General features: G+C 57.5%; 1 protein-coding gene across 3 annotated transcripts; it reads left to right on the top strand.

Moving 5' to 3' along the window:
• The first annotated feature begins 5,216 nt into the window (after window positions 1-5,216).
• CSF2RA (colony stimulating factor 2 receptor subunit alpha) lies at window positions 5,217-23,322 on the top strand. Of its 3 annotated transcripts, none has more exons than XM_037140584.2 (12): window positions 5,217-5,829; window positions 9,996-10,091; window positions 10,443-10,585; window positions 11,583-11,706; window positions 13,845-13,974; window positions 14,073-14,245; window positions 17,148-17,281; window positions 17,764-17,793; window positions 18,760-18,895; window positions 20,551-20,647; window positions 21,192-21,249; window positions 22,135-23,321. In XM_037140584.2, the coding sequence occupies exons 2-12, from the start codon at window positions 10,022-10,024 to the stop codon at window positions 22,228-22,230; spliced, it is 1,191 nt and encodes a 396-aa protein (XP_036996479.2). In that variant the 5' UTR covers window positions 5,217-5,829; window positions 9,996-10,021; the 3' UTR covers window positions 22,231-23,321. The 3 variants fall into 3 exon arrangements, with proteins under 3 accessions (XP_036996479.2, XP_036996504.2, XP_053518823.1); XM_037140609.2 differs by lacking the exon at window positions 5,217-5,829 and adding an exon at window positions 7,737-7,812 and having other exon boundaries at window positions 22,135-23,322; XM_053662848.1 differs by lacking the exons at window positions 5,217-5,829; window positions 20,551-20,647; window positions 21,192-21,249; window positions 22,135-23,321 and adding exons at window positions 7,737-7,812; window positions 18,984-19,964.
• The last annotated feature ends 5 nt before the right edge of the window (window positions 23,323-23,327 follow it).

Consider the following 23,327-nt stretch of genomic DNA (forward strand, 5'->3'; position numbering starts at 1 on the left):
CTGGGCCAAGTGTCCCAGCTGCTCTGACCGGGGCCCCCGCTTGAGTTTCATTGTGTCTCCGACACCCAAAAAGTTAAAATCTGAACCTTAGTCTTCTCAATATGATGTTGTCTGGACACAGAGTGTCTACAGATGGGACGAGTGGAGGATTTGAGGGGAGGTCGTCCTGGGTCAGGGTGGCCCTGCATCCAGCGACAGTGTCCTGAGAAGGGACAGAAGAGGAGACGCAGACACGGAGGAGAAGCCACGTGGAGACGGAGGCAGAGACGGGAGGGACGTCTGGAGCCCCCGGAGCTGGAAGAGGCGGGAAGGCCCCTCCCTGGAGCCTGCGGAGGGAGCTTAGCCCGGGACCCCTGGATGACCGCAGAGGTCCGGTCTCCAGGGTGGGGAGGGTGGGTTTATGTTGTGTTCAACCCCTGCTTGGTGGTCATCCGTTACAGCCTCCCAGAACGTTCCTCACTCCAGCGTGACCGCCTTTCGGATGTGGCACAGAAACAAGCCGGTGTGAAATCCCCCAGAAACTCCTAAAATGGCCCAGCTCAGAAAGCAGCTCTGCCTGTCAGGGACACCCACGGCGAGGGAGCGGCGGGTGGCCATGGACCGACCCCCAAGGACGAGACCAGTTGGCCTGGCTCAGCTCTTGCCTTCAGAACCCACTCTCCAGGCAAGTAAGAGCACAGACCAAGCCCGTGGTTCTGGAAGACAGTGAAGAGTAAGTGCAGACAGGGAGAGAATGAGTGAGGTGCCTTGAACGTCTGTGCTGTCCCATGTTTGGGGTGAGGTGTGCGAGTGTTGGGGGGGTGCAAATTTCCTTCGTGGTCCGCAAACCGCAGCCTGCAGTCTGGCAGGCGATTTGGTCCCTCAATTTGTTTCTCGTACGGACCCCAATGGAACTGGGTGTCAGACTTCATGAAGACCGTTCTCCTAACCCTGAACCCGCCCTGAAAACTGTGGTCTCCCCACAAGGTCTCCTGCATGGTAGGAGGGGTTCGAATTTCAGCTTTTGTTGGGGGGAGGGGAGGCACGCAGTTTGACCCACGTGGGGACACTGGCCACAGCGGCTGGGGCACAGAGGGGCTTCATCTACCTGCCTTCTCAGCCGGTCCTGTCTCAGGGCCAGAGGGTCCTGCAAGGCAGGGTCCCTCGTGAGAGGGACCCAGGCTCCTGCGCCTCCTGCCTTCTCTTGTCCTCGAATCGAAGTTCTGGCCACCAGGAGTCAGCAGTGCGCTCTGAAACGCCAGTGCGGCGTCCACTCCGTGAAGCAGAACCTTTGACAGCTTCTGTTTAGGCGGCTTGGTGTGGGGAAGAGGGCGCAGAATTGCGAGCAGAGTCGCTGTCAGAGGTACACAGGCAGGGCGCCACTGAGCCCCTGACACACTTTGAACACATGTGGTTTATGGACGTGATTACCTGCCCCAAAAGTCCCCAGGCAGCAAAGCGGCCACTTCTGCCTTTTTGGTGGCAGGGACCCCCACCACGCTGGGCGGTAACAAGGGGTATTTGTCCCCTTCCCGATGAAGAGACAAAGGGTCCGAGTGGACCTCCTGCTTGCTTAGATCACCATGTCCCTCACGGTGGGGTTAAGACTCAAGCAGACAGGGACCGAGACAAGGCCCAGCCCTCACTCCTCACCTGCCCCCTGGCCTGCGACCCCCTCCGCTCCCCCCCCCCAGGTGCCTTGTCTGGGAGGCAGCTGACTCTCTGTGGCTCACGGAGGCAGGACAAACAGAAATCCTGAGGTCTCTGAGCTGGGAGTTCCACACCCTCCACGGTTCTCCCAGCCCCGGGACACTGGAGGGTTGCAGGGAGGGGAGGTGGTTAAGGGTCCGCAGCAGCCCCTGAACAGCCCTGCACACACCACACACCCGCTCTGCCTAGACACCCACCCATTCCTCGCCTGGGTCCGCCGGCTGCTCCCCCATCAGAGCTGCCCCCCCCCCGCCCCGCACTCAATAATGGGCAGGGCGCCCCAGTGAGCCGCAGACCACCCGCTCCTGGTTTCCACCCCTTGGATGTCCCAGTGCCCTGGTCCACAGCATAGGAAGCAGCTCACAGATAAAGGGGTGTGTGCAAAACTTCTCCTCTGGGCTTGGGGGGCACAGGCAACGGTGTCACCCTGTGCGGCTGGAGCTGAGGTCCCGTCCGTCCCGGGTGGACGGCACAGAGTGCCCAGTGAAGTCTGCATTTCAGGTCGGTGACAAAGTCTGTTTGGTGCCGATACCCCCGCCCGTGGCGGCGAAACGGTTTTTTAAGACAGAAGTGGAGTCGTGGTTGATCTGAAAGTCAAGGTGTCTCGTGTTTCTGGTCGCGGCACGGCACACTCTCTCCTGAGGCTTACACACCCCATCCAGCCACCCTGCTGGGGAAGCAGATGTCCCCTCGGTGGGGGGAGGGGCGGGGCCTCGGGACAGGCCTTTCCGAAAACAAAGGGAGGAGGGAAGTCTGGAAGTGCTCAGGGATTCCCAATCAGCAGGGACTTCCTGATTTCGTGGAACTGTGGTTCAGGAAGTCTGAGGGCCATTTGCCTCTCTGGGTGCTGAGGCTGTGGTTCCGGCAACTCTGGTGGCTCCCCAACCCTTCCTCACTGGGACGGGGATGGGGGATGTTTTCTGGATGAAATCATTCCCCCCAAACCGCACTGGCTCAGCCCCACAGAGCCGCTGAGGGGTGGGCGGGGGCAACTTTGCCTTTGCAAGGAAGCCAGAACTCCAAGGCATATCTGGGGATCTCCCACGGCTGACACGTCCTAAGTAACTTCTCGGGAATAGTGGATGAAAGGTTAATCTGTCCCTGATGACACCCAGGCACTTCTTATTCCATTGTTGCTTTCCGATGCGTTTTCATAAAAGTGGGTGCATTCCGGCGCTTCCGCAGGGCTGTTATTTCTTTGTACTCACCTCAGGTCGTGCCTTGCACGGTACCCTCTTCCTGGCTTTTGTTTGTCCCTTCCCACCCCCCCCAAACACATTGCAGAGCTGGTTCTGGGCCCTGCTGGGGAGGGGACTCATTTCTGTCAACAGTGGCACCGTATAAGGTGTGTGAATGGCAACACAGTGTTCACGTTGCTGGTACTGGTGGGCTTTCGGACTGCTGCTACTTTGTGTTACTTTGTTTGTTCGCTTGTTTCGCCCACACAGCAACTAGCAGACAGTGTGTCCAAGCACAGAGCCCTGTGGGGTAATTCAGGGGCAGCTAGCAAGGAATTGCGGTCATGACCGTGGCCCAGTTTGTCCCTGGAGACTTGTGGCCCCTACAGAGTGTCGGTCGGGGATGTGTGTCTGTCCACATGAGTGCCGTGTGGCCTTTATCAACTTTTCAAATGCTTCTTTTTATCCTAAGAGCATGCAGACCTTTTGTGTCTGTGTGTGTGGTTATGTGTGTGTATTTACGAGGTCTGTTCAGCAGGTGCCCAGCAGGTGTCTCTGTGAAAAATAGAGACATTCACGGAAGAAGGTACAAGATACAAGAAATTGTACATAGGATAATGATGCCTCAGTGCCCTTCAAAGTAGTCACCTTGGGACCGCACACGGTTCTCCCAGTCACCATCAGTTGCCCTGTTGTATTTTCCTGAATCTCGTCGATGGTCTGAAATCTCTTCCCTTTCAAAGGTGATTTTAGTTTTGGGAAAAGGCAGACGTCCCAAGGCACCAAATATGGGCTGTAAGGGGGCTGAGTCACCTGAGTGATTGGATGTTTCCCCAAAAAACTCTGCATGAGACGTGATATATGACTGGGCACACTGTCCTGGTGAAGCTGCCAATCACCAGTTGCCCATAGCTGCAGCCTTCTGAATCATCCAGTTTCCATGGAGAAATGTTCAAGCTGAACACAAAATCTGATGCAGATTCTTTGCTCTATTTGCTCATTTTGAATGTGACAGCCACACAGCGCACATGCTCACTCAATGGCATCTACCACCCCCACTGACGAGTACAGTGAAGTCGTCCTTGTTCACGCATGTGCATCCCAGTCCACTCTCCTTGGCTGCCCGGTTACACGGATCTCATGCAAACCGTTCTCTTGTAGGAACGATGGCTGGACTTTCTCTGGACAGACCTGGTACGCGTTTGTGTAAAAGACCTGTATCTTCTCTCCGTGCAGTTCAAATGTGTCCTCCGGGCCCGGCGAACCAGCTGCCTTTGCACACGGACACGCGTGTGTCTGCCTCTGACACGGGACTGGGAGCTCCTGGCGAGCGGGGCATGGTTCTCAAAGGACCGCGTGCTGGTGATGGCGTTTCTGAGCTGGTTCGGGAGTGTCCCGCCTCGGTTCCCTGGTCAGATTGGAAGACACTCACGACTGTCTCCAGGAGTCAGGGCCACACAGAGACCTCGGGGTGCTGTGGACAGAGACGCCCGCAGCACCTTCCGACACTCACGATTGAATTTAGAGACAGCCCCACCCCCAGGCAGCCCTCGGGCCCCCTCCCCTGGGTCCTCAGCCTGCTGGTCCCCCTGGCAGGTTTTGGGGGGACCCTGTGAGCCAAGTCCTTAAAGGGTCTTCTTTTCTCCCCATTCACACCCACGTCCCACGGGCTCTGTGTCTCGGAAGATGTCTGGCAAATACAGATTTTGTGCCCACATTGTGGTTCTAGAACTCGGCCCGGGGGTGGGGTACAGGAGTCGGCCAGTCAGGGCTGTGGTCCGTAGTTCGTTTGTTTACAATCATCCATCAGATCTTCACGACCTCCATCATCACCATGATGATCAGGATCATCTACACCATCCTCATCATCACCATCACTACCAGATTGCATCCCCCTTGCCCTCTTTGCTGACTCTACTTTTCCTCCAACTCGATACCCATCTTTTGGCCATTACGCCGTCCTGGTCATTCTGCCTGCCCCTGCCCACTCACAGCGGTCCCCCGCACCCGGCTGTCCTTCCACTCCTCAGCACTAAGAACCAGCTCATGACGGGGGTCTGCGGCAGCCACCCCAACTCGGCCACCTCAGGTGTGACGACCAGCCTGGGCAGAGCTGGCTCATCCCCACCCACGGCCTGAGGCCGCGTGACCCATGAGCTCAGCTTCCGTGCCTACCTGCCCACTCATGAAAAGACGCTCGTCCCAGCCTGGGGCTGCCCGTGGCCACCCACTTCTCCATCAACTCAGGAGGAAGTTACCACATTCTGTGTGGCAACATCCAGTTCCCTGCTTGCGTCCCCTCCCCCCCCATGAAACTGCTGCTCAGCCTTCTCCTGAGCAGCTCCTCCTCACCCCTCTGCCAGGTGCCCACGCCTGGGGCGCTGAGGAAAGACCTGACGGGGTGCATTGAACAGAACCGGCCCGCGTCCCAGAGTTCGCAGGCAGGCCTGCATTACCGAGGACAAGAAGACCACCCAGCGTGCTGTCCACTCTCAGCCCCCCCTCGTGAGTCTGCAAACTTCTTGGGAAGGTCCATTTCTCCATCGATGGCCCAGGGCTTTGATGACGTGGCCCCAGTGAAAACAAGAGGTGCACCACAGGCCCCTCTTTGGAAGACGACCTTCCCCCGGTTGCACCTGCTGCCCTCCAGGAACAGGCAGCCCGATGCGCGCATTCTGTTTGCTCGCCTTTCCTCTTTGCGGTGCTTAGAGAATGAACACCCACCTCCATTTCACAGGCACCTCTGCGGCGCCCACAGCTACCGCGTACGAAACAGAAATGAGGAAGAGCGGCAACAAAGGGGGAGGTTAGGGAATTGAACACGCAAGAAACTTCAGCGTTGAGCTGACATTTCCTGAGTGCAGTCCGTGTGCACAGCTTTCGGGCTGATGCTGGCAGGCCGGTGCGTGGGGAGCCGGAGCGCATAAAGGCGGGCGGGCGGAGCAGGACCCGCTGTCCTAGGGTAAGCCGGCGCTGCCTCCTGTGGATGTTGCCTGGGTTGTCACTGCTGTGTGTTTCTCTGTTTTTGTTGCCGCTGGTGGCGGGCCATGCCCCAGGTCGGTGGGGAGCCCGGGGTGGGACACAGGGGTCCTCGGAGGAAGGGCACCCCTCTGAGAAGCAGAGCCAGGCAGTGAGTCTAAGACGCGCAGGTGCTGTGTTTGAAGGTGTCCGTTCGCCGCGGGGATTTGGCAGCATGCACCGGCAGCTTCCCGGTGTCCCAGGGGGGACAGGGAGTGCCCCCAAAGGCTGGGGCAAATCTGGAAGCAGCGGCATGTACGTCATCTACAGGGCGAACAGGGGTCTCCGTGTGTCAGGAGATCTCGGGCTGGCAGCCCCTTTGTATCTCCAAGTCCCAGCAACCGGCCTGAGCCGCTGGCCGGGCAGAGCTGGATGTGTCCTGGGGGACCAAGGCGTTCAGTCCTGCATATGACCCGAGGCCGTCGTCCAGGCTGCAGGGAACTCGAAACCCAAGCGCGTCCAAGCGTCCTGCTGACCGCAGCACTCGGCTCTCCGCCGTGACTCACGGTCAAGGGACACTGTGCAGAGGGGAGGGCAGAGGCCGTCGCTCCAGGCTGACATCTCTAGAAAGCTGAAATCTAGGTCAAGGAGAAGGGGAACAGCGTGGTGACAGCCGAAAGAAGAGAAAGTCCATGCCAAACACCCAAATACGATACGAATTTCTGTTGACCCGAAATGCCCACAGCTTCCCGCACAAAAGCCACAGGGACCCAAGGCAGGGGGTTGCTAGGGGGTGGGGGACGGAGACGGGGCGACGGGTGTCCTGTCCGGGGACAAAACAGCCCTGGAAGCAGAGAGAGGCAATGGTGCCCCCCTCCTGTGTGGCCGTTCTGTGTCTCAGGCGGGCACGTCAGAGGGGAATGATTTTACGATGGTCCCGGTGACCTGACAGTAAATCAGGGAGATGTTCCCGAACTTCTGGTTTGGGGGACGTCTGTGGTGGCGGTGGCAGGGTGTGCCTCCTACGCTGGGTACGAGGGACGGACAAGGGACAAGGAGACAAGGTGGGTGGGAGCCCTGCTCCTTTCGGGCTGGAGCTGAATCCTGATGGAGGGGAGGGTGGTTCTTTCTGCCCGACCGGCCGCTGTGGTAACTACCGGTGTGATTAAAAGTGGAACCGTCGAATAGACTTCTTGGGGAGATTTTTAACCCCGGAGGCTTTTCTTCTGAGGGGAGTTTGCAGAACTTAACAGGGTTTCCCAATCGTGGTAAAAGGGCGTTTGGCTTTGGAAGACGTTCGTTTCGGGGCTCGGATACCGAGTCACTTCCGGGCAGCGTCCACTTCCCTCCTGGGGGGACATCGCTTTGGGGGCTGAGAGCTGGGGTCTCTTCCCAACCACGGGCGCCTGTGGCCACGGGGACCCAGGGGCGACGGTGGCGGGCTCTGGCAAGGGAGACACAGGCTACAGCCACACAGACCTGACACATCCCAGCCACTGTCCCCCTTCACCTGTTCTGTCCTCGCTAAGCATGGCTCGGCTGCCAGGGGTGGGGCATTGTGACAAGTGAGAAGGGTGCCAATGTGGGCGGAAGGCAGGTGCTAGGAGACAGGCGGCCACCACTGAGGTGGTCTCTAGACCGAGGTCACTCCCCTTTAGCTCCCACCCCAGGGCAGAGACCCCCACACACACACCTGCAGGGGGGCTGGGGTGGGCGTGGCCAGCTTTCAGGTGGAGGAAGCCGGTACTGCCCATCTCGTCCGCCGGGCACGGACCCGGAGGCTCAGATGTGGTGTCCGGGGCTGCAATTTCCCCACACAGGGCTGCGGCAGGTTGGGAGGGGTGGGTCGGAGGCTGGGTGGTGCCCCCGGGGGCTCAGTGGCCCAAGTGGGGGGTGGGCGGGGCTGTCCTGGGCCACAGCGGGGAGCGGATGGTCAAAGGCCTTCGGGATCTCGATGAACCGGCAGATGCTTCGAGAGACGTGGAAGGTAGGGGCGCAGGCGGGTCCGTGGGGAGACGGGACATTTAACCCTTGAACCCAATGTGCAAAGTTCAAGCTTGACGTTGCCAGGGAGCCCCAGAGAGATGGACGGGGGGCCTGGGACTGGAGCATGGTGGCTGGGTGAGACAGGGTGTCACCCAGGTGCACAGGGCTCTGAGGTGTTGGAGAAGGACCACGGGACCCGGGCATTCCCCCGGGTGACAGTCACAGAGCGGTCAGCCGGGAGGGGAATCCGGGCAGCACAGGGCTGACCGCCGGTGTAGAGGGGTCTTCAGCGGGTCGGCGGGTCTTGCAGGTACACGGGGGCCTTGAGAATCCCTGGGGGAGCCCTGTGGTGGGGCTGCCTGCTCAGCAGAGAGCGGAAGGGCATCTGTGGGGACAAGAAGGAGCGGCAACGAGAACAAGAGGGACCAGGGGACACTGCGGTGGGCGTGGTGGCTGGGCCCCCGGACGGGCGTGCCGGGCACCACTGGACGAAAGGGGAATTGATCCCCGGAATTGCCCGCAAGGGGGGGCGGACGGGAAGGAGGGAAGGAGGAAGGAAGGAGGGAAACCAGTGGCCCTGTGTTGCCGCAGACCCTGGAAAGCTAACCCACCAGGAACACGGGTGCAGCATTTAAGCCAACAGAGTCCACGAACCCAAAGGCACCACACAAAACGTGGACCGTGGGCCCCAAAAGAGAGAGAGGAACGTGAAAGAAAAGACAGGTGGTCAGCACAGGGCTGATGTCCCCGGGGCCACAGGGACAGGAGGGGCCGAGCCTGGCGTCCCCAAGCGGGCACTCGGGATAGATGAGCACCATAGACATTGGAGCCGCTACGGGCAAAGATCCCGCCCAGTGACAACAGCGTCGGGGACACGAGAAGCCGGGGGACCCACAGACGCCAGCCCAGCCCCGTGGACTGAGCAAAGCACTTGGCTTTCAAACTTCAGCTTGTAGATCATTTTCAATAGACCGGTGTTTACAGCTTTTTTTTATTAATGTGTCATGATTGTGATATTGCTATGTTTCCTGTGCTGGACTGTACTATTATCCCTATGGCTACTCTGTGACTATAACCCAAACGTCTCGGTCCCTCCACACTTTCCACCCCGCCCCCCCAGCTCCACCTCTCCAGCCACCACTGTGGCATTGGTTTTGTCCCTCAAATGCCGCGGATCTGGGACATCATACAGCATCTGTGGGCATGAGAATGTCTGGGGTCACTGAAGCCCCGCCCTCGCTGTGTGGCTGCCAGGGCTCAGACTCGGGAACTTGAAAGCAGAAGCCCCCAAGTAGGGGGTAAACTTAGAGAAATGAAACCTTCGCATGGAGAATAAGGGGGTGACTGTGGGCTGCGCCCTGAGCTCGGGCGCAGAGAGAAAGGCGTGTCCTGGCGCCAGGTAAGGCAGGTGCAGCGGAGACACACCTGGACATTCCGTCTTCTCCGTCCTTGGGGGCAGTGCATGTGCGTATAGGGACATGTGTCCTGGGCGCTCGGTCTGGCTGCTGTGTGGGGCTGGACTGCGTAACCCCAGGATGCCCACGTCCTAACTGCGGCTCCTGGGGCTACCTGGCCTTTCCTGGCTCGTGCATACACACGGCCAGAGACAAGCCTCCATCTGGAACCCAACACCAGGCAAGGCGGGAAAGGAGAGGCTGGCGATGAACCCAGTTTATTAAGAGAAACTTAGAACCCAGGCCTCTTGGGCTGCTGCGAAAGGACCTGCTCCCCTGTGAGAGTCGGCGGGCACCCCGGAACTACGAAGGGGGCAGGGTCGCAGGGGGCGTGGGGGCCCCCCCCCCGGTACGGAAACGCACTCCCAGGCCTGATTCGGCCGGGACCGTCGCCTGCTTCGCGAACCAGCGGGACACAGGGCAGGATGTGATTTCCGTCGGCACGGACCTCAGTGGCAGTCACACAGAGCTTGTCAGCGGGTGGCCACAGAAAGGGACCCGAGTTCCCGCCCGTCCAGCCAGGGGCCCGGACGGCCACCACGCCGTGGGACGCTCTGTCCCTCGTGCGTGGCGAAGGCACTTTGCAGGGGGGAGGGAGTCCGGGATGGTGGCCTGCGGGCATGGTCCCCGATGATCGGGCTGAGTTCCACATGTGAACCCCGCTGAGTCCGTCCGCCCAGAATCCCCGCGGCAGCGGGCTCTGCACAAGTGTGACTCTATCTCTCTCCAGGGTCGCCGTGTCCCTCCGGTGGCCCCATGGGTCCACTGGCCACAGCCGTCCTGGTCACGGTGCTGCTCCACCCAGCGTCCGTCCTCACCCAGCACGGTGAGTGTGCGAGCCCGCTGGGCTGCTTTCTGCCCGTCACTCCGGCGCGCGGGTATGGGGACACGTCCCAACGTGTGGCTCCGATTTCATGTTCTCTCTGATGTGTATCATGGGCCTTGTATGGGCCTTCCTCCCGCCACGGCGCTCGGCCGACGAGGAAATGGAGGCTCAAACAGAACCACGGTCTGGCCTAAAATCCGTGAGCTCACGGCGAGACCAGGGGTTGATCTCATGAAAGGGGGCTGGTGAGCCCCGACCCTGGCGTCCGCTCACGAGATGCAGGACGGGTAGGTCGTGGGGCGCAGACACGAGGGAAGAGTGATTTCGGAATCTGGCGCCCACGCCTTGCAGGTCTGCCCACCGTAGAATCCACCCCCAGTGTGAACCTGCAGTTCGACCCGAGGAGAATGACCTTAACCTGGAACTGCACACAGAATGTCACGGCCGTCGCGTGTGGCATGACGAGCAAGGACACGGGAATGCTGACAATGAGGGTAAGCGGGGTGGGGCACGCCACACCAGGCAGCCTACACACACACCGCGCCAGGTCAGCCACGGGCGGGCATGACAGACACACTTTCTGGAAGACACTGGAATGCCCTCAACAGCTCTCACGCTAAGTGCCCAGTAACAGGAGCAAATGAGGGGCAGCTGCAAACTTCTAAGAGGCTGGACCTGGCAGATGGGTGGCACCCTGGGGACCCTTAGCCACCCAAGGACAGGGAGATGGGGCTGGCTGGCAAGAGAGGGGACCCGGAGCAGCAGCATGACACCCCAGATGGGCCCTGGAATGCTCCCAGAATTTCCAGGGGTGAGTTTCAGGGAGCAGACATCCCCAACCACGGTCGTGGCGGGGAGACCCATGGTTCACTCGGTCACTTGCAGCCCTTCAGAGAAACAGGCCGCCAGCCCTCATGAACCACCGGCCTTTCGTTGGCTGGATCCATCCCAGATTACCCAGAGCAAGCCCTGAGAAACAAATAACATTGACCCTGAGTGGTGAACGGAAACAAAGTAGCAGCCTCATTTGGGTACAGTGTAGACGGGAAGCCTGGGCAAAGCTGTGGACTATGCAATAGGACAAGAAAATGCAAAAACATCCAAGAGGGCACGTGGGGCTCCGTGACATTTAAAGTGATGCAAGATGTCCCTACTCACGTTGGGGGCACAGTCAGCATCTCCAGAGACCTTATCAGAGACACAGAACCTCAGGCCATGCCTGGCACTCGCTGAACTAGAATGGACATGTCCAGGAGATCACTGCTGACGTGGGTGCTGTTCGGACGTTCTAAACGTGGCCCTAGGGTATGAACTTGAGGTCCCACCTGCCAGGTGGCGTGTGGACGTACACCCAGAGAAGGCATATGAGGGGTGGGGTGTTTGATGCAGGGAGGAAGACGATGTCCCGGAGCTGAGGTAGGAGCCATCAGGGTCTTGAGCAGAGGAGACAAGCCTGCTTTCTAATTCGCTGGCTGGTTGCAATCTCTTTAGCTCCGGAAGAATGCTTGCCAATGCTCATTTCAAGACCGTCTTCTCCACAAGGGCGCCACATTCACAGTGACAGTCAATATCGGCCAGAGGCAGATTACAGAAAAACTGCTCTACATGAACCCAGGTAGGAACGAGGTCACTCAGACCCTTCTCCACCCTGCTGGCATCAAAGTGGGTGCCTCAGTGTTCACCTCTCTTGAGAGCTGACTGGAACACAAGGATTGCATGTATTTATGTGTGTGCACTGTGAAATGATTTCCACAATCACACCAGCCCTTTTCTTGCTGCGACTGATTGATTTTTTTTTAGTGCAGAGGACACTGGATGTCTGTTCCCGTAGTTAGTTTCAAGGGAACGAGAGGTGAATGTTAACGAGATGGCCCCACGAGGTATCCAGAACATATTCACTCTTGCAACAGGGAGCAGTTGTTCCTTTTGACAGATATCTTCCCGTCCCCCAGTCCCTCTTCCCTGCCTTGTCGTTCTACTTTCCGGTTCTGGGAGTTCGACTGTTTGACATTCCACGTGTGGGAGATCAAACACTATTTGTCTTTCTGAGTCTGACTTATTTCTCCGAGCGCGATGCTTTCCGAGTCCATCCACTGCATCCCAAATAGCTGTCTCTCCTTTTTCGTGACTCAGTCGTATTTCATCCTAGGCATCTACCACATTATTTTATTCTCACTCAAGCATGTGTTTATTGATTTTAGACAGAGAGAAGGGGGTGAGAGAGAGAGACAGACAGATCGCTGTGAGAGAGAAGCATCATTTGGTTGCCTGTGTTATGCACCCCGACCGGGGATCAAACCAGCAACCTAGGTGTGTATCCTGCCCAGGAATCGGACCCAGAACCTTTGGGTGAATGGGACGATGCCCCACCAATGGAGCCCACCTGGCCAGGCATCTACCACGTTTTCTGGACCCCACTTATCCGTCCACGGACCACGCCTTTCTCTCCCTTTCTTCCCTGCTGTGAAGAACTCTGCAGTAAAAATCCCTTCAAGGGCTGGATCCTGTTTTCTGCAACTAACTACCCAGAACTGAGATTGCTGAATCATATGGGAGTTCTATTTTTACTGTTTGGAGGAAGTGCCTTGTTCCCCCAAACACGAGGCCACACCAAATGGCACTTCCACCCACACAGCGCGAGGGTCGCCGACCCTCCACGTGCCCCCCAGAACTCGTGACCCCTGGCCTTAGGTCAAGGTCCCTCCACCAGGTGTGAGGTGGAACATCTCCCTGTGGTTGCCGTTTGCATTGCCCTGATGGCGGTGGGTGACGCTGGGCACCTTCTCTGGGTGTCGGGTTGGCCAAACAGTAAGCTTAGTTTTTTTCCGTAGAATCAAAGACACGCTTTTCATTTTCACCTATAACTTTATTGATTGGGATATTTTGAGGATGTGGACAATCTCCTGCTAGTGGCTTCTAGTGGGGACAAGCCAAGGGTGCTGCTGAACATCTCGCCATGCCTAAGAGAAGCCCACGGCACAGAATTATTTGACACAGATGTCCACAGGACCAGGAAACTTTACACACCCCTTCTGACCCGTGCGATCAGTCACCGCACCTTCCCCGTACACGGCACAAGTCTTTTTGTGCATTTCTGTTGCATTGTTACCTTTCTCAAAACATTGTGTAGCTTCCTTCCATCTTCAGTGTTGAAATAGCTGCACATTCACCCATTTGGATGTTTTTTTTTAAAATGCACACTGAGATGACAGCTGTCACAATACATATTAACAAAATTCTTTCGAATGAAGTTAAACAGAACGGAGACGTCCTACGCAAAAAGCCGAAACAAACTTTTTGGCCAGCCCTGCCTGTTACCCACCTTTAGGCCTTCTCTGAAAAAAAATGTCCTTTGTACATTTTGCAGTCCAGTTATTTGGGTGTTTTATTCCTTGTTTTCTCTCGTCTCGAGTTGTTTAAGTTCCTTATGTACCTTGAGGACTAGCCCCTAACACTTGATGGACGAACATTTTCTCCCATTCTTCAGCAGGCTGGTATTTTGCGGAGCATCTCGATGTCACGGTTTATCAGGCATAGTTCTGGTCCTGAACCTCGTTTGACTTTGATGTGAGGCTGACGCTGTCCTTTCCGAGTGCGGCAGGTCTCCCTCTATGATGTTTTGGAAGAGTTTAAAGGGAGTTGGAATGACCGCATCTTTGGTGATTAGGTGGACAGACCAACCCTGAAGCCATCTGGTCGACCCCTTTTTTCCCCCTTCAGGTGCAAATTCCTTTGCTTTTTGTCTGTCTCCAGGCGGGAACAAAACAGCTGCACAAAACTTCTCCTGCTTCATCTACAACGCAGATTTCATGAACTGTACGTGGGCAAAGGGCCAAGCGGCCCCCGACGACGTCCAGTATTTTCTGTACATCCGAGACTCAAAGTAAGCATTCCCTTGGCGGACATGCCCGTGACAAACACGGCAAAGGAAGAAAAAGAGCCGTGTCCTGCTTGCTGTCTCACCCCTGGGGCTTCTTGCAGGAGGAAAACCGAGAGACAATGTCGGCACTACGCGCCCGAGGCAGGGACCCACGTGGGATGCCATCTGGACTTTGTCTCCGAGTTGCGTCACCAAACTTACGTCCTGGTCAACGGCTCCAGTGAGAGAGCAGGGATCCAGTTCTTTGATGCCATGTTGCTGCTGAAGAAAATAGGTGAGAAGCGGCACCCGCCATGAGATCGGTGTCAGATGCGGTTGGCGGTAGAATCTGCCTCTGTTTCCTGTCGGATGCAGGTAAAAAATTGGCCAGAGGCTGCAGGCTCAAAACATGCACAGTTTTTCTCATCCCACCCTGGAGATCCAGGTGTTCCAAGGTCTGGCTTCCTCCACAGGCTCCAGGGAGGGTCCTTCCCTCTCTTCCAGCTCCTGGGACTCCCAGCGTCCCTGGGCTGGTGGCCACGTCCCTCTCGTCTCTGCCTCCGTCTCCACGTGGCTTCTCCTCCGAGTCTGCGTCTCCTCTTCTGTCCCTTCTCAGGACACTGTCACTGGACGCAGGGCCACCCTGACCCAGGTCCTCCTCATATCACATCTTTTGTTCAGTCTCATCTGGAAAGACCCCGTTTCCAAATAGGTTGACGTATAATAGTAGAAGTTGCTCCTTTCAGGGCCTGCCAAGTTTAGGCTTCCTCTTGGCTTGTTCCCTCTGATTGTACGGAACCACGGGGCCTCAGACTCGGAACACGCTGCAAAGACAAGGTGTCCCCTCGGCTTTTATTCTGACATGAACACGGGACACATGCTGCTGTTGGTGGCCCACAGAGGAAGCAAAGGCCCCTCTACGGCCCCCGTGCCCCTGGGTATGCCCTGGACACTCGGGGGGTTGCCTGCAGTCAACAGCAAAGCCCCCCACCCCACCCCCAGGACAAAAGGGTGCCCTACGTGCCAGGAGTCTTACCTGACTCGGGGGATGCAATGAAATGTCTCCCTGAGCTAGACATGCAGCCCCCAGGAGAAGCAGGCAGATGCTACACCGGACCCTGCACAGAGTCCCCACGTGACATCCGGTCTCCGCTCTAGACATCCCCCTTCAGAGTCCTCCACTCCCTGGTCCTTGTCACTCCCTGCCGGAGTGGCAGGTGCGTTAGACATTCACAGGGAAGCGGAGTGGCAGGTTTAACGCAGGGAAATCCACTCAATGCCAACTCTGCTCATGCCCTTGGGTTCGCCACCTGCAGGCTCACCTGTGTCGGACCCTCCTGCCGTACACGCCTGGCCAGGGGTCAGGTAGACCGAGCAAGCCGGCCTCTGTCTATCCGCCTTCCCCACGGGGTCAGCCGAAAGGGGCTCAGCTAACTGGCCGGCCAAGAATCTCTGTGCTCTTTCCCCCTGTTTGCGACATTTTTACGCAAGCCCAGACATCCAAATATTAACTGGAAATCTAATGCTGTAATTTTGCAATCTAGAATAATACATCTGTAGTTGGCCCGGAGCTCCTGAAATGCTTGGAATTTCCGGTCAGGAGAGAGGGAGAGCGGTGTCTTTAGTCGGGTCGATGGGGTGAGCTTTGCAAAGGCTCTAGAAGCTGGGGCAGGTCAACACGGGTGTGTGTGTGGGGGAATCATGTGATTAGAGAGCTGGAAGGTTCCGCCTTGACGTCAAGGTAGGCAGGGAGGGGCTGCAGACCGAATTCAGTCAGTTATTTCATCGACTTGCGAACGCAATTTAGCCTTTGTGAAAACGCACAAGGACGGGATTCATGGAGCGTCCAGGGCAGTGAGCCCGTGGAGGTTCAGGGAGAAGGGCGCACTGTTTGTTCTGAGTGTAGAAATCCAGGGTTTGAGGGACAGCGTCTGGTGCCTCACACGTGACCAGAGCTCCCCAAGGCCGACGTGCATTCCACGGGGTCTTCAGCCCCAACAGGGCGCCGTACTTGGCCATGTTGTAAAAACACAACCTTACATGGTTCCAATGACCAGCCAGGTCACTGGGTGGGGAGCTCACTGGTCACCAGTTAAAATGGAATCCAGACAAGTACCAACAGGTACTGACTAATCCCTTCCCTTGCTCACCCAGCCCCCATACCCAACCCTCACCCTGTCCCTACCCTACCCAGAAACCAGGTGTCTGTGCTCTGTGTCTATGAGTCCCTTTCTGTTCCGCTGCCACATTTACCGAGGACACCGCGGTGCACGTTACAGACCCGTCTGACGGTGGCCGGGTGCCTGGATGGGTAGGAGCGTCATCCCTGTGCACCAGAAGGTCGCAGGTTCAATTCCCAGCCTAGAATACATGCTCAGTCCCTGGTCAGGGAGCAGACCATAGGCAGTGGATGGATGTTTTCCTCTGAGGTCGATGTTGCTCTGCTCGTCTCTCTCTTTCCCTTCCTCTCTCTCTGAAATGAAAAATAAATACGTATACATTAAAACATCAAAACAGTCTGTTAAGAAGGACTCAGGGGCAGGGCCGCCGCGGGGTCGGCTCAGACGGGTGTGTGAGGCCCCCTGGGAAACTGTGCCCCGCTGTGGACCCTGGGTCCCCCCGCCCCTCACTTTGGGTCACCCCACAATGGCCGGTGGGCCGCCTGCCTCTCCTTACCACCCAGAACCCTGCAGGGAGCCCTCACGCCCCCATCTCAGGCCACAGGGAGGGGGTGGGGGTGTTTTTGGTTGCTGTGTCTAGTTTCCCAGCTCCTTTTTACCCAGCACGTGTCCCAGGAGGGCCTCTCGGGGACCCTCCCACAGGCCTTCCACGCTCTTGTCTCGCAAAGCCCACCTTGTGTCTGCCCACAGGCTCCCTGGCCCCACACTTTGCCTCTCGCCTCTGAAGCTTGGAGCCACCCCGTGACCCCATGAGCCTCTGTCCTGACCACTCCATGCTCCGCTAGGTCCCTCCCGAGGCCCCCAGACCCCAACCGCCTGTCCTCAGCACAGGGCAACCAGCTAATCCCCTCCCCCAAGTGCCAACACGAAGGCACGCCCACGCCCCTGTGGACCCGCAGAAGGGGACCCTCCGAGACCGTCTGGCAGGAAGGGTCTCTCTCATTCACGGCCACGGTCTGCGCTCCGGGGCCGCACCGCCGCCCCTGCTCAGCGGCGCCCCCTGCGTTCTCCCGACAGAAGTGCACAGCCCGCCCAGCAACATCACCGTGGGCTGCAACGCGTCCCACTGCCTCATCCGCTGGGAGAGGCCCAGGAGCCACCTCAGCACGTCCGACAGGGACTTCCAGTACCAGCTGCACATCCAGAGGCAGGTGAGCGAGGGCCGCGCAGCGCACAGAGCCGGACGGTGCGCCCAGGGCCCCGTGGGAGGTCTGGGGGGGGGCGCATCGGGGACCCATGCAGGGGACTAGCGTGCTTGGCGGAGCAACAGCCACACAAAGACCACCACAGAAAGAAGCGTCCCTGAAAGTAGATTCAGAGGCAGACGCACAGACGAGGGCGGCAGCAGATGCGTGTTCCACCTGCACGCAGGGGAGACCAGGAGCGACCCCCTGCTCCCTGTCCCCGTGGGTTTTAACGAGGCCCCGTCGCCCGCTGGGGTCTCCAGCAAGGCCTGCTCACGTCCTGCGGACCAGGCGCGTGCGTCCGCGTGCACTCCCTTCCCGGGTAACCACCCTGCCCTTGGCCTTGGCTGGTGGCTGCCTGGCTGCCCGGCCACGCCCCCCCAACACCAGACCTCAGAGATGCCTTTGCAATAGAGAAAGGGCAACGCTTTTTCTTGTCGTCCTTCCAGGACAAGGAGCAGCAAGGTGACAACCAACTGGTGAGTTAACGGTGTGACGGAAACCCTCGCTCTTTGCAGCCCCAACAGAGCTGGTCAGACGCACAGAGAATAAACGCTGACCTGGTCCCCTGGTGGCCAGCGTGGGGCAGGGCTGTCAGTCACGGTTCGCGGGGGTGGGGGGTGGGGCATGTAGTCAAGGGGACAGAGGGGCCCTTCTGGGAACCCCCCTCTGGGTGGGGCCTCACCTTTGCCCACGCGCCACGTCCCAGTTCTTGGACTGGATCCCACACCCTCTCTGCCTGTGCACCTCCTCTTGCTCCTTCGGGTGGATGCGGGTCAAGAAGAGGCCATTCCTCCCAACGGCGAGGAGATGACTTCCTCCCTCGCGTCCGGACGCGTGTGGGCACCCAGCTTCCCCGCGAGCCTCGGGGGCACCGTCCGCGCCTGCCGCTGCTCTGACCGGGGTACCGTCTGTCCCCTACGGCATGCGCAAGCTGACCTCCATGCTCACGCGGTTGCCCCCAGGGACGGGACCGATCTGCGGCTCGTTCCGGTGGCGTTCGCTGCGGAAACCTGTCTGCGTGGACACGGGCACTTCTGCCAGCCCCGCGGTGGCGACTCTGGAGGGATAAATGTGGGAGGCTGAGTGCGCGCCCCCTCCCCCCCCCCGCAAGTGTGCAGCAGGGAAGCCAGAACTTTGCAAAGCGCGCGATTTTACATGGTGCTGATGTCCCCACACGGTGATGGAACGGCTTCGCTTTGCTGGCAACATTTTCCTTCGATCATAGGAGTTTCACGCAGAAAGAGAGTGTGGCTCTTACTCTACGGTCCGTTCCCTGTTTGCAACTTGGAAAGCATCACCATCCCTCTTCCCTTTTCTGTTCTGTCACTGTCTCGCTGACGCTGACTCTTTCGAGCTTTCTCTCCTCCAACTTTGCGGTTCTGCCTCTCTCGCTTGGCGTTCTCCGGAGCGGAGCGCTTTCTCACTATGTCCTCTCGGCCAAGGTGGAGCTCTCTGGAGACTCGGGGAACGCGTACGACTTTCCCAGCCCACAGCCGAGAGCCAGACACACGGTCCAGATGAGAGCGGCAGACACCAGGGTGCTTCAGTGGGGCGCCTGGAGCCCTCCAGCCGAGTTCGGTAGGTGCCCCCGCGGCCGGGTGGGGAACCCTCACACCCGGGCGGGAACCCTCACGCCCTGACTTGACCTCAGCACCAATCAATCCAGGAGCCTGAGAAATTGCTGCGTGGCAAGGACTTGTGCACTTCGGCCCCCGTGGCGCTTAATAAAGGATCGTGAACCAACCGTGTTCCGTCCCCACAGGAAGGGGCGAACAAACAGCCTCCTTTTTCCAGCCCCCACACCACGAGGAAATAGCCCATCCTGGTCACGTCCCACTGGCCCAGCCTTGGTCCCCGGTGAGGGGACAGTGCCCATCGAAATGGGGCCTGGTTCCCCCAACAGAGACGTTCTTGGAACGGAATGAACACCCCAGGCCCCTGGCTTCCTGCCGCCAGCCAACTTTTACGACTTCTTAAGAATTTCGGGATGTCGCCCTGACCCCAGTCTGGCCCTTAGAAAGTGTGCGGTCTCGCACCGCCTGGACATTTTGATACATTTTCGTGTTCCGCGGACACTGTTAGGCAGACAGGTGGTTCTTTTCCTTTTCCTGACCCAAGATGCATGGCTTTTACGGCTTCCGGGGCAGAGTTTGTGTGAAATGTGTGCCCAGCAACACTTGGGCATCTGGAAGGGACCACTCAGGGCAGTATGGAATCCATCTGCGGTCTGGGGTTTAACAGCGGACTTTGGGGTGTGACTCCAAACAGCCAGAACAACCAAGAAAACGTCAGGTCAACTGGCGTTTGTAAAGATGAAAAACTTGTGCACTCAAGGACACTCTCAAAGCAGTGAAAAAGAGAACCCACTAAACAAGAGAAAACATTTGCAGGTCAAGTATCCCGTAAGGGGTGCGTCCCCAAAAGGTAGAAAGTAATCTCAGATGTTGTCAACAAAAACACTAAGAACCCAATATAAAAATAGGTTAAAAATGGGCAGTCCTGGCCGGCGTAGCCTGCGAACCAAAGAATCGCAGTTGGATTCCCAGTCAGGGCACGCGCCTGGGTTGCAGGCCAGGTCCCAGCAGAGGGCGCCTGAGAGGCAGCCACACATTGATATTTCTCTCTCTCTCTCCTCTAAAGATAAATAAATAAAATCTTTTAAAAAATGGGCATCAGAAAGAATAGACATTTCTAACCATGCAGCTGGGAACTGGTTCACACACAATCAGCGCATCAGCTCAAACAGGCCCGTTTTAGAAATAATATATAACTTTTGTCATCAGGCACATCTTATGTTCATATTCCAACACCGCGAAACAGTCCGTTCGGTTTTGAGAATTCTTACAGAGTTGATGGCTTTGACTGGATTTTTAAACGTGAACAGATTAGCCCTGGAGGGGGTGACTCAGGTGAAGGGAACATCGTCCCATGCACCAAAAGGTTGCAGGTTCGATTCTCGGTCAGGGCGCATAGGGGAAGTAAGTGAGTTTTTTTTTTTTGCTCTCTCTTTCTCAGCAATAAACACACTGATAGGTGAGGATTAAAATAAAATAAGAAACACATACATACGAGGAGATACCATGTGCTCCGTGACAGAAAGAACACATCAGGAGTAGTTACTTTTCGTAGGTGACTGTCCCCCCTGGGCACATGTACTTCGATGTGAGTGTGCCAGCCAAGGAGCAGGGACCAGTCACCGCAGAGGGTCCCCGTGTGTCCTTCTCTGTCCTCAGGCTCCCGAGAACAGGCCCCCAGCCTGGTGCACGTGTACCTGCTGGTGATCCTGGGGACCCTCCTCGGCGCCCTGACGCTTGGCTACCTCTTCAAAAGGTAACCCTGGTCGCAGGTGGCTGCCACCCTCCGCCATGGGTACCTCCGGGATATTCCTTCCAAAGTGGGCTGATTCTCATTCTGAAGATGAAGGCCGCGTGCGGACAGTCCAGGCTGCCCCGGGTCTGCGGGTCAGTGGCCACCTCGCCAGGGGCGGCCCCCAAGGAGGTCATGTTCTGGTCCTTGAGGGGCACCCTGGACACACAGTCCAGATGCCAGCTGCTCTCTGGGCCCCACACTTGGGCCAGAGCCCGGTCATTTGCAGAGCTGGGTGGTGCTGACAACATCGCTGTCATGCTTTAAGCTACTCAGCACCCCTGTCTGTGTCCACGTCCCCCCATAACCCTTCCTAAGACTGCGGGGTCTGGCACAGCCAGCCCCCTTGCCAGCAGCCCGCCAGGCATCCCAGCCTCCAGCCCAGCGCCCAGCAGCCACCCACCCCCAACCCCCAGCGTCTGAGGGGAACGGAGGGTCCACCCTGGGCTCTGGAGGAATATTATCTTCTCCATTCACTCTTCACACTTTTTTTTTTTTGTCACGGCAGGTTCGTTGGGACTCCAGTTCCACAGGTCAAGGACAAACTGAACAAGGATGACGATGAGGTTTGTATGGGGGTGGGGTGAGCCCAGAAATGTCCCATCAGCTCCCTCTGCTGTGCCCGCCCAACGGGGCCTGCACCATGTGGCTGGGACGCCGTGTCCTGGCTCGGTGGCCTGGTCCCGGCGTCAGGGGTTAAGTCTTCTTGGAGAGCTACTGTACATTGCTGCGTAAGATAGTCACTTTCTGACCCAGATTTTTCAGGGAAAAATAACGGTCGGTGCACATTATACTCGGGTGTAATGATTACTTACCATGGGTATAATAATCTCGTGTATAATGCACCCAGAAACGTGGGTGCCCCTTATGCATGCCAAAATACGGTAACTGGGGAAACAGACAGACAGACAGACAGACAGATGGGGGCCTGCCCTGGTCTCTTGAAGGATGTGCGCAGGGGTAGTGACGCAAGACAAACATCTGTCACTCCCGACACCTCATGCATCCCTGTCTCTGGAGTGGGCACTTCATTTTGCTCTTGAGGTGACTCTGTTGTGCCCCGTGGCCGCCCCACAGTGGACTTTCCCACAGTGGCATGGCCACCTGCTCACCCCACCCTTGCGCTGGACGGTACTCACTTCCCCATCAGGACTCCACGCCCTGGCCCCCTCCTGGCTCCTGGTTCCCGGGGGATCTGCAGGGTCCCGCTCCCTTTCATGTCTGCAGGCTGAGCCACTCCCCTTGTGCTCCTGCCCGAGCTCCGTCCTGCCCCAGGACCTTTGCACGTGCCGTATGCAACCTCACATCTGCCACGCACGGGGGGCTTCGCCCAGGAGTACTAGTCACGCAGCAGCCACCAGCCCATCGGCCTGGGGTGTCTGTGTGCAGCGCCACCGCCGCTCCCCAGACCCTGGAACACCTGACACGCTCCTTGTCTTTCCCCTGCGCAGATCATGTGGGACAAAATCCCAGCAGCCCCGGGGAAAGCGGACGGCGAGGACATCCTGACCGTGCAAGAAGTCAGAGAGTCCACGGTCAGCGTGTGAGCCTTGCACAATGTCGGCCGTGAATCGTTCTGAAATGGTCTGTGTGTTCCATTGCGTGGAGCACGAATACATCTCCGTATTTTTTTTTTTTTTTTTTTGGCTTGTAAATCTTAAGAAAAAAGAAAAAAAATACCTACCGAGAAGGACTCCTGGTAGCTCACAGAGATGCCTGCACAGCCCTGGGTCCCGCCCACTGAGCAGCCCTAATAAAGCAGTGCCCAGGATCCTGCTTTAACCAATAGGACTAAGAGTTTTTCCCATCCACCCATCCAATCAGAGCTGCACAGCCATACTCTTTCCCCCCCCATTGTCATCTTCACCAATCAATCAGAGCGGCTCATTTATGACCAATCAGGACAGGGCCTGTTGGACCAATCACACTTCAAGAAGTTGGAGTCCTCATTTGCATGAAAACAGACCAATCAGGGACTGGGGGCAGGGACTTGTGTCTATAAAAGTGGCTCCACGGACTGTGTTGAGCAGGTTCCTCCAGAGTGTGCTGGGTTGTTTTATAGCAGCACTTCCCCTTTCCTTGAACGGGGCCTTCCTGTGCTATTGGGTGCGTGCACAATACTGTAGCCTCGCACCTCCTACTGGACACTCTTGTGCTAAGTGGAAGAAGCCAGACAGCGAACGAGGTACCATGTGGACTCACCTATAAGTAGAACCTAATGAAGAGAGCAAACTGATGAACTAAACAGAACCAGAGATGTGGAAAGAGGGACCAGACTGGCAGTGACCAGGGGGGAAGGGGAGAAAAAGAAGGGGAAGAAGAAAACTCAAGGAGCATGTACGAAGGACCCACGGACAACGGAGCATTGACCCTTGGTGGAACTGAAGGGGTCAATCAGTAAAAATGAAGACAACTGGAATGGCAAAACAATATATTTTTTTAAGTGGCCTTTTACAAAGGTGCTTGTCATTAGTGGGATTGCGCAGTGGCCTTCCAATGAAGACTTCCGGCCTCTGCGCCCCCCAGAAAGAGCTAGATCTTACTTCGAGTAGGTCAGATGTGGCCCCCGCTCGTGGCCGCCGCCCTGCTGGCCAGGACACCTCGACGTCCCCTGTCAGAACTTGTTCCCTCTCCTTCCCCCCCC

This window comes from Artibeus jamaicensis, unplaced genomic scaffold, assembly GCF_021234435.1.
Source record: "Artibeus jamaicensis isolate MK-2021 breed Jamaican fruit bat unplaced genomic scaffold, CSHL_Jam_final contig_3056, whole genome shotgun sequence".
In the NCBI taxonomy this organism is placed as follows: domain Eukaryota; kingdom Metazoa; phylum Chordata; class Mammalia; order Chiroptera; family Phyllostomidae; genus Artibeus; species Artibeus jamaicensis.

Excerpts from the sequence above, each read along its gene's own strand:
- CSF2RA (XM_037140609.2), top strand. The coding sequence starts at position 7,755 with ATGGTCAAAGGCCTTCGGGATCTCGATGAACCGGCAGATGCTTCGAGA. Across the intron at positions 14,246-17,147 it reads GTTGCTGCTGAAGAAAATAG|AAGTGCACAGCCCGCCCAGC; the intron begins GTGAGAAGCGGC and ends TTCTCCCGACAG. Across the intron at positions 17,282-17,763 it reads AGCTGCACATCCAGAGGCAG|GACAAGGAGCAGCAAGGTGA; the intron begins GTGAGCGAGGGC and ends TCGTCCTTCCAG.